This window comes from Chelmon rostratus, chromosome 7 (genome assembly GCF_017976325.1).
Source record: "Chelmon rostratus isolate fCheRos1 chromosome 7, fCheRos1.pri, whole genome shotgun sequence".
Classification (NCBI taxonomy): domain Eukaryota; kingdom Metazoa; phylum Chordata; class Actinopteri; order Chaetodontiformes; family Chaetodontidae; genus Chelmon; species Chelmon rostratus.
The window spans coordinates 28974646-28988838 of NC_055664.1; the positions used below are offsets into that span (position 1 = coordinate 28974646).

Sequence of the window (14193 nt, forward strand, 5' to 3'; positions counted from 1 at the left end):
AAAGTAGATCCTGCCGACAACGCCAGATTGTGGCGAGCGCACACGTACAATGGGATAAGGTACAGCTGTTAAGTTTGGAAACAGCCCAAAGGAGCCAGACAACGCCACCCTGGGAATTTCACCCAGGGAAATAGTTAAATTGGTACCAACACAAGGCACTCAGGTTCGTTCTACTTGAGGCAAGAGACGTGGTTCTGGGTAAATTATAAGGTTCTTTATTACATTATTCAATAAAAATATCTTGTAAAAAAAAAATACCATATATGCAGGACAGGAAGTGAAGGAGGGATGGTGACAGGGCTGGAGCTTACCAGTGGGGGGGGAACTGGGGCAATAAGGTGAGAGGGATCCCAGGAGAGAAGCACCCCGGTCACTCGTGACACTCACACGCACAAACACACAAAAGGTGAAAACGAAGACCAGGGGTTGCACGACACACAAGAAGGGGGACACCACCACCAGGACACCAGGACCGCCACCGTACGCTTCCAGCACCTGAAAGGGAGAGGGGAAATTAGTGGGGTCAACTCAAATGAACCAAATCAAATGAACACCAAAAGAATAAACAAAACTCTCAAGGGTTGGCAACAACCAAATACACCAATTAACCTGGTTAACGAAATAGTTAGCCAAAGATAATTCAAAATTACAGTTCAAACAAAAAAAGACAGTTTAACAACTTAATTTTAAAGAAGACAAATTGCAACTTAGTCAGAAAATGGCATAACCAAAAATACCAAAGCACAATAAATGAAAAGTAAATTAATTCACTTAATAACTGAATCAAAGGATGGGAAAGGGAATTAACCCCACAGCTTGCATAGATAAAATATGGTTTTAAAGGAACCGGGCCACCGAGTATGTCAGTCCATGCTTCTCAGCCTTAACTGCACAAGTCTGCTCTCCAAGCTAACCACCCATGCAATATAGCAGCAGTGTTGATGTCCCCAGCAGATCAAGGCAGGGAGAAAGCCACGCGAAAGCAGGGCAAGGTCCGCAGTAGCGTGCACCAGGCAGAACAGAACAGGGCCAAGCAGCGAGCCAGACCGGGACCAACGCATGAAGCAGCAGGCACGGACAGAGCAAGCAGAAACCAACAAACAAAATAGAAATAAAACAGAGGCTAAACAAACAGAAAGCAGATGGAGACAAAGCAACGCAAAACAGAATTAAGCAGAGACAAAACAGCAGCGGTCCCTGACAAGCAGCATCACACAGCCCACCGGTAGTATCTGCCAGAAAAACACAGAAATAAACTAAATTAATATAAAAGACAAACTAAATGCTAATAAGGACAGCAGAGAGACAGGGTAGCATGTGCGATACATACCGATCGGCCGAATCAGACCACATGTAGGAGAGGAGAGAGGAGCTTCATGTTAAGCAAGCTGCGGTGGCAGACAGTGGCTGCCGATAACCCAAGCATGTCTAAACTGGGATTCCCGCGAGCTGCTATGTCGGCACGGTGTCCGACAATCTGACTCTAGAAACAAACAGCGACTGATATAACAACGTGCGCAATAAGGCGAACTCAAACTAAGGCAGCTACTGCCACATTACCTGCACCAGCAGCAGTGAGGGGGAAGTGAGGCGACCAGGAAGTAGGCGGGCCTCAGAGCCAAAGAGCAAGAGAACGACGGATGAGCACCGGCTCTCTTTATAGAGTGGCCTCAGGTGCCGATTGGCTGATGAGTTAGAGGGAGAGCAAGATGGCACACTCACTTGCAATGAGAGCAGAGAGGCTGCAACTCATCCTGCTACATTGGAGAGCAAGTTTTTTTTTTTTTCTTTTACGTTTTGTCTTTTGTCTGCCTCCCATTGGGAGGGCGGAAAGGTTCCCTTGTTGTTGGCTTGCGTTCTTGTGTGTTTATGAAACTGAAAACGTATAAATAAAATATATATATTTTTTAAAAAGAATCGGCCGTTGAGCTGTTGTAAAACCCCACAAGGTGAAAATACTCAACAAAGGAAGAGAATCATGAAAATGTGTGAGGAAGTAAATAAACTTCTTTACTTTATTACTTCTTTACTTCAGGAGCCTTCGCTTCATTTAAATGACTGAAACAGAACGAGGTGAAAAGAAAAGCAGAAATCATCGACTGTTCAGATCAGACAGACGAAGACGAAGACGAACGTTTGGATTCGTCCACTGATCACACGAGTGAGCGACTTTTCTGGTGTTGGTCCAGGTGAACACACCTGTTGGATGACCACAGCTTACGAGCACGCTCTTACATCCTGTGCGGACTTTGGACAGTTTGAGGCCGTACATCACAGGGTTGAAGAGCGGCTGGCATGTCAGAAAGTACAAAGATAAGAAAATTCGTAACACGTTGGGCACAAAGTTCATGTTGAACCTGCTCTGTAATATTTCAAAGGAAACCCCAAAAGAGAAGTTGAGCAGGGAGGCCAGGTGAGGCGTGCAGGTGCTGACGGCTTTCTGTCTCGTCTGCTTAGAGCCAGAAAAACACACCTGAAGGATCCTCGCGTACGTGTAGAAGATCAGAGATCCTGGAACACAGACTGTGAGAGAAGCTGCAATAAGTTCATATACGTTGTTTATTCTGGCGTTGGAGCACGCCAGTTTAACGATGGCGTGGTTGTCACAGTACACCTTGTTAATGGCGTTCCCACACAGCCGTAAAGAGGCGCTCGACGACGCAGTGACCAAAACAATGAAACAAGGATATAACCACGAGACAGCAATGAGCAGGGCGATCTTACTATATGTCATACGTGTGTTATACTGCAGAGGATGACAGATCGCAACATATCTGTCATAAGACATGACGGCTAAGCTGAAAAACTCCACAGTCCCATAAGAGTAAACACAGAAGATCTGCAGGAAGCAACAGGAAGCAGAAACAGTGTGAACGTCAGAGAGAATCTGCAGCAGAAGGAACGGAAACAAGCCTGTACTACCATACAGTTCATTCACAAACAGGCTGCACAGGAACAGGTACATAGGCTCATGTAAGCTTCTGTTCATGCAGATCACCACGATGAGCAGCAGGTTGGCCACAAGAATGAAAATATACAGAGACATTACAATCATGAAATATAAGTATTTAAACAGCCTGGTTTCAAAGTAGGCAACAAGAGTGAAAGATGACACCTGAGTGGAGTTGATCATCTTCACAGGAACACCAACATCACATGTGTTTCAGGTTAAGTGTTTACGTTAATCACAGAGTGCAGCTGAAGGCATCGACAGGCTGATGAAGAATCGTTTGTGACGAACATCTGAAGGACTCGTTAAAAGCCGGCAGAAGCTACGCGATGCGGCAGAGACTCTGCCGACTGAACTCAAACTCGCCTCCCGCTGCTTTTAAACGTTTGCGCTCGGCGGCACAACGAACCGATCGATCGCACTTCCTCGCCGATGCTCAGGACGGAAGTGACGCAGCATGTGATCTGGTGTCATTGATCGGATTCAGATTGATATCCAGGTACATGTGAACATATAAAGACTCAGTTACATTACAATTAGTTACATACGTGCACTGAGTTCTCTGATGTGTTATCATACATTTTACTCTAAATATTAACGGGGACATTAACAGACAGACACTGTGCAAAGCTGGAGCTGGAAACAATCACAACAAAGTTTATTTTCTCACACGAACTATTTGAGGAGGAAGCTTCAGAACGAGTATTTTTCATGTCTTCAGCACTTTAAAAGAAGCCGTTTCAGCTCAGATTGGATGAACTCACAGTCCGACGGGCCAACGTGAGCGTTCAATGTCATAATCTGTGCACTGAAATTCTTCATCCACATTTTGTTTTGTGTAGGTGAATAATGTTGTTTTATGGTTCAGTTGAAGTTTTTGTTTCACAACATGAGTTCATCCTCTTACTTTCCGTCTTTGACACGATGGAGATCTTTAAAAACGCCTCACAAGTACAGAGATTCCTTTTTCATGACAGGAAAATGCAAATTCAGCTGCTCGCTGTAGTTTTAATCAAACAGCAGGAAATAGTGTGTTTGTTGGGGACTCTTTTCAGCAGCGGATTGTGACAGCGCCCTCTAGCAACCATAAGAATTAGGATTATTGTCTATCTGGAACAAAGGGACAGAAGCAGGGTGACAAACTTTGAGTTCTCCGTTTCCTACAGCGGCTTCTTTCAGGTCTTTCCCTAAACCTTGACCAAGTGTTTATTTCTGTGACCATGGCGATGAAGTTCACCTGACCTTAGCAAAGCAGTTACCTTAACCCAAACTGTGATGTTTCCTAAGCCTATGTTGTCTCTGAGCCTGAACCTTAATCATTTTTGAAACAGGAAAGTCGTAATTAGAGGGTCAGTGTGGAGAACATGGACCATCAGCGTACTCATTGAATCTGGAGGTCTAGTTTAAGGTATCAGGGTTTGGATACACAGAAAAACTCACTCATAGGACCACTTCATTGCCGATTTTGGCCGGCACGTGGGATTTGTTCAAGAAAAATATGCAGTATCAATGCATTGGTATTTTTACTGCACTGTCTTGGACATCTGTGACATTAAAGCTCGGTTCAACCAACCACAAAACCTTTTGCAGGCCATCTGGGCCTTGAGCCAATCTCAATTATCATTGGGCAAGAGGCAGGGACACCTGGACCAATAATTGGTCTAGAGCCGAGACATAAGGACAGCCGGCCGTTTCCAGTCACAGTGGCCTAACTAAAGTCACCTGACATGTGTGTCTTCGGACTGTTGGTAGAAACCACAAACCCAGAAAGAAACCATTCTATTCAAACTCAAGACCTACAGTTTCAACCACTGCATCACTGTAATGGTGGAGTGGTACCCTGTTAGGATACAATTCCAGATTGTAGTTTTACTTAAGTACAACTGTACTCCAGTGGTCCTTGATAAAGCTAGAGTAGACCTCTAAGGAGTGGAGGATCTAGAAGTCCTTAAGGGTTTCATAAGTTCTCAGAAAGGCTGTAGAAATCTTTGAAGAGGCCCTGAGGTTCTTTCAGGATGTTGCAAGGGTTCTTGTGGACTTGAAGAGGTTCTCAAGCTGCTTACAAAAGGAAGTTCTAGGAGGGTGAGGTTGGTTCCAACAGTCCTGACAACATGAAGAGGTTCTACATGGGTCCTTGATGTGCTCCTTTGTGGTCTTTAAAGGGGGTTTAGTGGTCCATGATGTGGCTGCTGCTTCTCTTGAAACATTTCCAGGTGGCATTAAAGGCGATGAAGTGGTCAAACACGGTTACACAAATACTCAAGGAAGTGAAGGTAGTCTCTGAGGACTTCCAGGTGGTCGTTTATGAAACTGTGCAGGTTGTACATCCCACAATGCAACACTCAACAGAGCTGCTCACAGCACTAAGAGTGAACTTATCACAACAATTTGTCCACTCTGATGTGTGTCTAATGGACATGGAGTTTAATATGAACTGCCACACTGAACCGTGAACTTCCCTCCTTTCTGGTTCCTTCTGACATTAAAAAAAAACATAAAGTTCTCCAACTCCTAATAAAACATCAGCAGTGAAACTCAAGAAAGAAAACTTACACAAACTAAAAGCACCGGAGAGGCTGTTGTGTTTGTCCCTGAGGTCAAAGGTCATTACAGCATGTCAACATGTTTGTCCCTGAGGCGTCTTCACATTAGCCACAGTTTCCACTAATTCCCTCTGAAGCAGACAGAGCTGTTAACCAGTGGGACCAATCAGGCCGAGCGGACCTCAGCGCTGGTTTCACTGGTCCACCGAGGCCTGAGGACGATAATGACGTCCCCTCAGACCGCTCTGAGACAACAAACCTCAGGATGGACAGACACTGAAAAACATCTTTTAACAGTTTGGTCCTGTCTGCTTCTAAACCGCACAAACTTCAGTTTGACCAAACGGCTTTATCACTTTGAGCTTCAAAGTCTGTTTCAGAGCCAGAACCGAGGCGGCTCGGCCGGGACGGACAGCGGCAACTCGACCTGTTCTGTCATGTTGGCCATTTCCTGTCCCCCACTTCCAGTAAAAGAGGAGGTGAGAGACGTTCGGCTGAGCCGGACTACCGGAGACCGTCTGCTGCCTCTGTTACATCGCTTCGATCTGAAATCATGTAAAATGTCATGACTTGTGCATTTGCAGTGATTGACATGTGATACCTTTTCATTATTCACCTCCTATACGCGGTTCCTGACATCAAAACATCTTGTTTGCATCAAACTCTTGCTCCTATAAAGGTTTAATGCACTTATTGTGAGTCGCACAAACAAATCACACACTGAACCTCTCTGAGATCAGGTGGAAGAGTTAGAAACGTAAATAAACACAAGAAGACCTTTTTCAAGTTCGCAACTTTATTTCAGCAATAAAAAACACGAACACACACAAAGGAGGTCACAGACACAGGCGGTGAAAAGGTGAACACCTGGAGCACAGAGTCCAGCATCAGGTTTGTCACACTCAGTCCTTAACAGTTTAAACCAGGATCAGCAGCCTCATTCTAACAGCGGGACAGCGGGCTGTCCATCAAACTGTCTGTCAGTCATTGGTGGACATGAGACATCCGAGAGGAGGGAGGACGCAGGAAGCCAGCTGATGTTACAAAGTGCTCGTACATGAGGTTGAGTCATGAGAAAAAACAGAGCATAACCGATGAGCGCAGCGGTCCATCACACGCCAACGTGGTCTTGTGCTGGTCTCACAATGCTTAAAAAAAGGGGGCGTCGAAATGATCGGAGTCCAGCAGACGGACGTTTCTTTGTCTAAAACGACCTGGTTCTGATACCGTCCCGAGCTCAGCCCGAACTGTTAGCGCTCACATTTCCTTTTGCAACGTGAGTTCATCCGAGTGGCGGGACGAGTCGCTGACCTCCACCCACACTGAGCAGAGCAGGTGCAGCTTCACCTTTGTCCCTCTGGAGGAGAGCAACGCATCCTGCACAGCTCGGGCGTTTGCTTTCCTTCCTTTCCACACATCACTCTCAACCTGAACTGAACTAACCAAACAGCAAACGCTTGCATATGTTGTGGATTTTGGACATTTTAAGCCCGTACATCACTGGAGTGAAGAGAGGCTGGCACGTGAGAAAGTACAGGGACAATAAAATGCCCAACGTGTTCGGTAAACTGCTCATATCGAATCTGCCCTGTAACAGCTGAAAACAGCAGCCGAAAGAGAAGTTGAGCAGGGAGGCCAGGTGAGGCGTGCAGGTGCTGACGGCTTTCTGTCGCGTCTGTTTGGAAGCAGAAAAACACAACTTCAGAATCTTTATGTACGTGCAAATGATCAAAATGAGAGGGATGATAACGGCGATAAAAGCGTAAATGAGTCCGTAGATGTTGTGCAGGCGGGTGTCGGAGCACGCCAGTTTAACCACGGCGTAGTTCCCACAGTAAACTCTGTTAATGATGTTTCCACACAGCTGCAGAGGCAGAGTCAACGATATCAAAGCAACAATCGTAAGAATAGGGAACAACCACGTCGCACCAACAAGCAGGGCGACCTTTCTCGATGTCATACGTGAGTTATACTGCAGAGGATGACAGATCGCAACATATCTGTCGTAAGACATGACGGCTAAGCTCAAAAACTCCACACAAACATAAGAGAACACGCAGAAGATCTGCAGGAAGCAACAGGAAGCAGAAACAGTGTGAACGTCAGAGAGAATCTGCAGCAGAAGGAACGGAAACAAGCCTGCACTACCATACAGTTCATTCACAAACAGGCTGCACAGGAACAGGTACATAGGCTCATGTAAGCTTCTGTTCATGCAGATCACCACGATGAGCAGCAGGTTGGTGCAAAATATCAAAATATACAGAGACATGATGAGGATGAAATATAAATACTTGAAAACGCCGACATCATAGAAGGAAGCGAGGATGAAATATGACACCTGTGTGGAGTTCATCTTCGTCTTCGGGACAGATTTCTGTGAAACCTTCGCCTGTTTCGCTCGCTGTGCAGCTGAAGCATGAAACTGCACAGGTGAGCCGCTGTGAAGCCAACAAACACCTGCCTCAGTCCCTCTGAAACGACGCCTCGGCTTCTTTTAACTTTTCCAGGTGCTGGACGCCCACAGCTGCGCTCTGACCTCATCACCAGAGGACCTGCTTGTCATTACGGTTTCTAAATGACACCTGAAACACACACACCACAGAGAGACACAGAGAGACAGAGAGAGACACAGAGAGAGACAGAGACACAGAGAGAGAGAGACAGAGAGAGAGACAGAGAGAGACAGAGAGACACAGAGAGACACAGAGAGACAGAGAGAGACAGAGACACAGAGACACACAGAGAGACAGAGAGAGACAGAGAGACACAGAGAGACAGAGAGAGAGACAGAGAGAGACAGAGAGAGAGAGACACAGAGAGACACAGAGAGACACAGAGAGACAGAGACACAGAGAGACACAGAGAGACAGAGAGAGAGACAGAGACACAGAGAGAGACAGAGACACAGAGAGAGAGAGACAGAGAGAGAGACAGAGAGACAGAGAGAGAGACAGAGACACAGAGAGACACAGAGAGAGACACAGAGAGACAGAGACACAGAGACAGAGAGACAGAGACACACAGAGAGACACAGAGACACAGAGAGACAGAGAGACACAGAGACACAGAGACACACAGAGACAGAGACACAGAGAGAGAGACACAGAGACACAGAGAGACACAGAGACAGAGACACAGAGAGACAGAGAGACAGAGAGAGACAGAGACACAGAGAGACACAGAGAGACAGACAGACACAAAGAGAGACACAGAGAGAGACAGAGAGACACATTTTTTAAAGTTTTTTTAAGAGAGAAAAAGACAAACAACAACAACAACAACAACAAACATCCTCAAAACACAAATAAATGAATAAAAACTCAAACTACAAGAATAAATAAATCAGTTCAGCTCCTCAGAGAAGAAAACCTGGTTTTCTCTCACAGAGCACAAAACATCACTGTGAGTCCATCTTTCACTGAACTGATCGACATCTTTCATTTGTTTGTAATAATTGAAGTCAATCATTATTCTGGCTTTCACCATCCTGGTGAACAGCAACGTCACATCAACGTCCACTGAATCCTCAGTTTTCCTCTTCCTGCTGACATAAATCGCCATCTTCGACTGTCCCAAGATGAAATTCATCAGTTGGCATTTATGTTTTTCAGACTTTCTATAGTTAAAGCCAAGAATAAAGTTTTGTTTGGAGAGAGACACAAAGAGAGAGACAGAGACAGAGACACAGAGAGACAGAGACACAGCTCATCTTTAGTTTCTGATTATGTTTCTGTCTTTCGGTTTGGTTCTCGTTTCAGAGACAAACACTTGAGGCCCCACAAACAGAGCTACGTACCGGCAGAGGTCTGGAACAACTCCAGGTGCAGGGTCTCCTGCTATTCTTACTCTCAGGAGAGACTACAGTGTCCTGAAGAGACAACTACTTCTCTGGCCTTTTTAAGGCAGGATCATGTTTGACCCCTGGAGGGGGAACTGACATCCTGAGGAACTCCCTGGGTCACAGATGAATGGAGGAAGAGGAGCAATCGACCATCCATCACCAGCTTATTACTCGGGCCGCACTCAGGCCTTTCAGTGGTGCTGCCCCCTGAGATGAAGGACCTGGTGCTCAAAAGGTTTTATCATTGCTGATTGGCCATCACGTGTTGTGGGCCAGTGCCTCCAATGGATCCGGCATTAAGGACCTTTGTGCACCCCTCCAAGCCTGTCTTAGGGAAGATGAGCTGCCCAATCAGGAACAGCAAAATGATGTGCACCTTTGTCACAGCACAGAACTGACAGATGACTAACTGTTGCACAGCTACAGACATGCTAACCTGGACAAGGTGCAGGACAAACGCTCCTGGATAAAGTTGACGCTCTTCAGTCGAGTTTGATGCTCAACAAGCAGCTTCCACAGACCACATTCTGACAGAGACGCTGTTCTGCAGGCAGGTTTGTGCTCAGTGAGCTAGAAGCTAAGAAGCTAACATCTCCTTCAGAAGGAGAATCAGTCAAGCAGAGCCTTGTTGAGCAGACAAAGTCAAACTGTTCCAGAGTGTCAGAACCTCTCAGAGCTGAACCTCAAGCTGACTAACTGACCAAAACCTGGAAAACCAGCTGCAAGTAGCATCATCAGCACTACCTCCAGACATGGTGTCACCAAAGAGAACCAGTTCCATCACAATAGAGGTTAGTGTGATATGTGCGTTCAGTAATTTAGGCCCTTGATAGGATAAAGTTTCCCCAGTCCTGGTGCAGACTCATATGTGATGAAGACTTTGAAGGAGTTTGAGAAAAGGTGTTCTGGATTTTTGATATAAAATGTCATCACTTCATCATTTTATTCTATGAGACATCTGTGTGTCAGTTCATCATAAGTATAATTTCTTGAGTTACGGTTTTGTGAGGTCACACCAACCTTTGACCACCAGAATCTAGTTGGGGCATCCCTGAGTCCAAGCGGACGTTTGTGCTAACTTTGAAGAAATCCCCTCCCTGAATGGGATGGACAGATGGGCAGATGGACTGACAACCAAAAAGCATAATGGACACTAAGGTGAAACACAACCACAACCGGGCTGCTCCACCCACCTAAAGGCAACCACAACCGGACTGCTCCACCCACCTAAAGGCAACCAGGATTGTTTCGTGCTATTAAATTACCAAACAGGCACAAATACAAAAACTAAACTGCCCATAACTGCACTGTGAACACTTCAAGTCTCACCTGATCAGATCATCTGAAAGGGAAGACCAAAGGGTACCTGGAGGCCCTGACTCCCAGAAGAACTGAAAGTGCACGAATCGACAAATTTGGGTTCGCTTTGGGACTTTGGGCAGTTTTCCATTGGGTCACATTTGTGATCAATGTTGATCACGAATTAATTTCCTGATGAGCGTTTTAGCCCCACAGCTGTTTATTAATCAGGTGACTGATCCATAATAAAACAGTCTTGTGTGTCCATGGCACTGAGCAGGATCCCACTCAGCATTTGGGTGCATGTGTCTAAAAAGTGTGATAACTGAACATGACAACAAAACTCATTCTGTAACAAATAAATAATAGAAACGTAGCTTATTTCTGGCGTCAGCAAGAAAAGTCAGAGACATGTGAGTCATGTAACGATGAGGTCAGACCGCTGCCGTGGGCGGCCCCCTGGCCTGAAAGGGTTAAAAGGAGGAGGATCAGCGTCTCGGCTGAGTTGGTGGAGAGTCACGGCGTGACTCCAGCAGGTCTGCGGATCAGAGTCCCGACCTGTGTTATACTGACTTTAAACAAGGTAACGGTGCATTCAATGACTTTCTGACGTTTGTTTTCATTCACATGAGTCTGATTGGTGTTAGCACGCTGTGTGTTTATGTAGCATCGATGCTTTCTTAAACGGGTTCAACTCTGACAAAGCTGGGAGAAAACGTTGCTTAATTACTGGAACATGTCGGTCCACTGAACTGTGCTGATAATTACCTCAAGGACCAAAAGCAGGATCATGATCAACTCCACTCAGGTCTCACATTTCACTCTTGCTGCCTACTTTGACACCGGAGTTTTTAAATACTTGTACTTCCTGATTATTTTGACTTTTTACCTCTCAATAGTTTGTGCCAACGTCTTCCTCATCGTGGTGATCTGCATGAACAGAAGTTTACATGAGCCTATGTACCTGTTCCTGTGCAGCCTGTTTGTGAATGAACTGTATGGTAGTACAGGCTTGTTCCTGCTCCTCCTGGTTCAGGTTCTGTCTGACGTTCACACTGTTTCTGCTTCGTTATGTTTCCTGCAGGTTTTCTGCTTGTACTCGTACGGGGGTATAGAATTTTTGACCTTAGCCATCATGTCCTATGACAGATACCTGGCTATCTGCTACCCTCTGCAGTACAACACTCATATGACGTTGAATAAGATTGCCAAGCTCACTGCTCTGATTTGGTTGTACCCTCTGCTCATGAATATGTTCATCGTTTACTATCTGACTCTGCCTCTGCAGCTGTGCGGGAACATCATTAACAAAGTTTACTGTGACAACTACTACATCGTCAAACTGGCGTGCTCCGACACCACCCTCAATAACGCCTTCGGACTCACTCACATGTTCACGGTCATCTTTGGTCTCATACTGATGATTATTTACACGTATATCAGGATTCTTAAGGTGTGTTTTTCTGGCTCTAAGCAGACGAGGCAGAAAGCCGTCAGCACCTGCACGCCTCACCTGGCCTCCCTGCTCAACTTCTCTTCCGGCTGTTTCTTTGAAATCGTGCAGAGCAGGTTTGATTTGTATAATTTGCCCATTATGTTGCGTATTTTTTTGTCATTATACTGGCTGACATGTCAGCCGCTCATCAACCCTTTACTGTACGGACTGAAAATGTCTAAGATACGCACCGTATATAAACGTCTGCTCTTTGGGGAGAAAATGGACATATCAGACAACTAACAGGTGTGCTGATTTTTTTTTAACAGCACTATTGTCAACTGAAGCTACGCTGTAACAAACCAACTGCACGATTCATGTCTTTAATGAGCCATAAAAAGGTTGATCTGAATCATTCATAACAGATTCCAGCATTCTCATTATTCCTATGATTATTGTGATTTAATGTGTTTTTACCTGTGAAACGACATCAACATCATTCTGTTAATCCAGCGAGGACACGAGATTCAATTTACTCCATTTCCAAATGAAGAGGGTAAGACTGAAAACACTTACTGTGAGTGATCCGGTCTGTGAGGCAGACAGCTGCTACCACAGACAGTTTACCTGTCGTAGCAGACCAAGATGCCCCACGTGTGACATAATGACTTCATAATGAGTGCTGGGTGGTGAAGCTCAGTACCTTCACAGCATCAACCCAAATGTGTCTGTGGCATAACTGTCAAAAACTGTCAAAAACTGTCAAAAACCAAAAGCTTCGTTGTAGAAAAACTTGTTGATAACATAAAGGTAAAGATGCTGAAAAAGGTTCCAAACTTGGTACCAAAGCTTAGAGTGAAATAACACCCAGACCTGTTCACAACTCCAGATTCTAGTTCTGGTGATAGAAACTCTGTCGACTGAGATATCAGCTCGCTAATTAACGGCACGCTGTCACGCTGTAGTTCACACCATGATTCTGAAAGGCCTTTCTAAAATGATGCTCTCCGCATAATAAGTGACAGAAACAAAATATTATCAGCAGCATTCATGTATTCATGCTAAATGCCCTGCTATGCATGCAGCTACGCTAACAACAAAAAATGTTGTGATTGTTATGGTGACCTAAACTCTTCTCTGATATTCTGTTCTTCTGTACAAAATGTAACACAGTAATTAACACAGTGTTGATAACAGTTTGATGAAGACGATGATTTGAACTTCTTCCTCCTTTGACAGCGACTCGTTAAAATAATTTACCTTCCTGTTAATGAGTTAGCACCTTCTGCTAGCTGCTCCTGTTAGCTGCTCGTATTAGCAGCACAGGTTACCTGTTCCTGGTAGCTGCTCGTGTTAGCAGTGCAAGTTAGCTGCTCCTGTTAGCAGCTCCTGTTAGCAGCTCCTGTTAGCTGCTCCTGCTAGCTGCTCCTGCTAGCAGTGTACTCATGGATTTACAGACAGCTCTCACATAAGGAAACTTGAAAATATGAAAATTCTCAGGCCTGAATTTGTTATTTAAGAAAAGTGACTCCATTAACTGTCTGCAGAATTAGTTATTAGCAGCTCCTGTTAGCAGCTACTGCTAGCAGGTTGTGTTAGCAGCTCGAGTTAGCAGCTCCTGTTAGCAGCTCGTGTTGGCAGCTTCTGTTAGCTGCTCCTGCTAGAAGCTCCTGTTAGCTGCTCCTGCTAGCATCTCCTGTTAGCAGCTCTTGCTAGCTGCTCGTGTTAGCACCTTCTGTTGGCTGCTCCTGTTAGCAGCTCGTGTTAGCAGCTCGAGTTAGCAGCTCCTGTTAGCAGCTCCTGGTAGCAGCTACTGGTAGCTGCTCGTGTTAGCAGTGCATGTTAGCTGCTCATGTTAGCAGCTCCTGTTGGCAGCTACTGGTAGCTGCTCCTGCTAGCAGCTCCTGTTAGCTGCTCCTGTTAGCTTCTCTTCCTAGCTGCTCCTGCTAGCTGCTCCTGTTAGCTTCTCTTGCTATCTGCTCCTGTTAGCAGCTCCTGTTGGCAGCTCCTGTTAGCGGCTCCTGTTGGCAGCTCCTGTTAGCAGTGTACTCATGGATGTACAGACAGCTCTCGCAGAAGGAAACTTGAAGACATGAAAATTCTCAGGCAGGTTCTGGCCTTG

At 45.5% G+C, this 14193-nt stretch overlaps 3 protein-coding genes across 3 annotated transcripts; 1 reads left to right on the forward strand and 2 right to left on the reverse strand.

Annotated features, from left to right (window-relative positions):
- Positions 1–2092: 2092 nt before the first annotated feature.
- On the reverse strand, positions 2093–3133 carry LOC121608679 (olfactory receptor 11A1-like). Its single transcript, XM_041939952.1, has one exon. It carries the CDS (start codon positions 3131–3133, stop codon positions 2093–2095), a length of 1041 nt encoding a protein of 346 aa, XP_041795886.1.
- Positions 3134–6931: 3798 nt separating this feature from the next.
- LOC121609654 (olfactory receptor 11A1-like) lies at positions 6932–7849 on the reverse strand. The gene has a single exon (XM_041941339.1). The coding sequence runs from the start codon at positions 7847–7849 to the stop codon at positions 6932–6934; it is 918 nt and encodes a 305-aa protein (XP_041797273.1).
- A 3577-nt stretch (positions 7850–11426) lies between these two features.
- On the forward strand, positions 11427–12374 carry LOC121608680 (olfactory receptor 1509-like). The gene has a single exon (XM_041939953.1). It carries the CDS (start codon positions 11427–11429, stop codon positions 12372–12374), a length of 948 nt encoding a protein of 315 aa, XP_041795887.1.
- Positions 12375–14193: the final 1819 nt, after the last annotated feature.

Bases quoted from the DNA above. Each gene is read 5' to 3' on its own strand.
- LOC121608679 (XM_041939952.1), bottom strand. From the start codon at position 3,133: ATGATCAACTCCACTCAGGTGTCATCTTTCACTCTTGTTGCCTACTTT.
- LOC121609654 (XM_041941339.1), bottom strand. From the start codon at position 7,849: ATGAACTCCACACAGGTGTCATATTTCATCCTCGCTTCCTTCTATGAT.
- LOC121608680 (XM_041939953.1), top strand. From the start codon at position 11,427: ATGATCAACTCCACTCAGGTCTCACATTTCACTCTTGCTGCCTACTTT.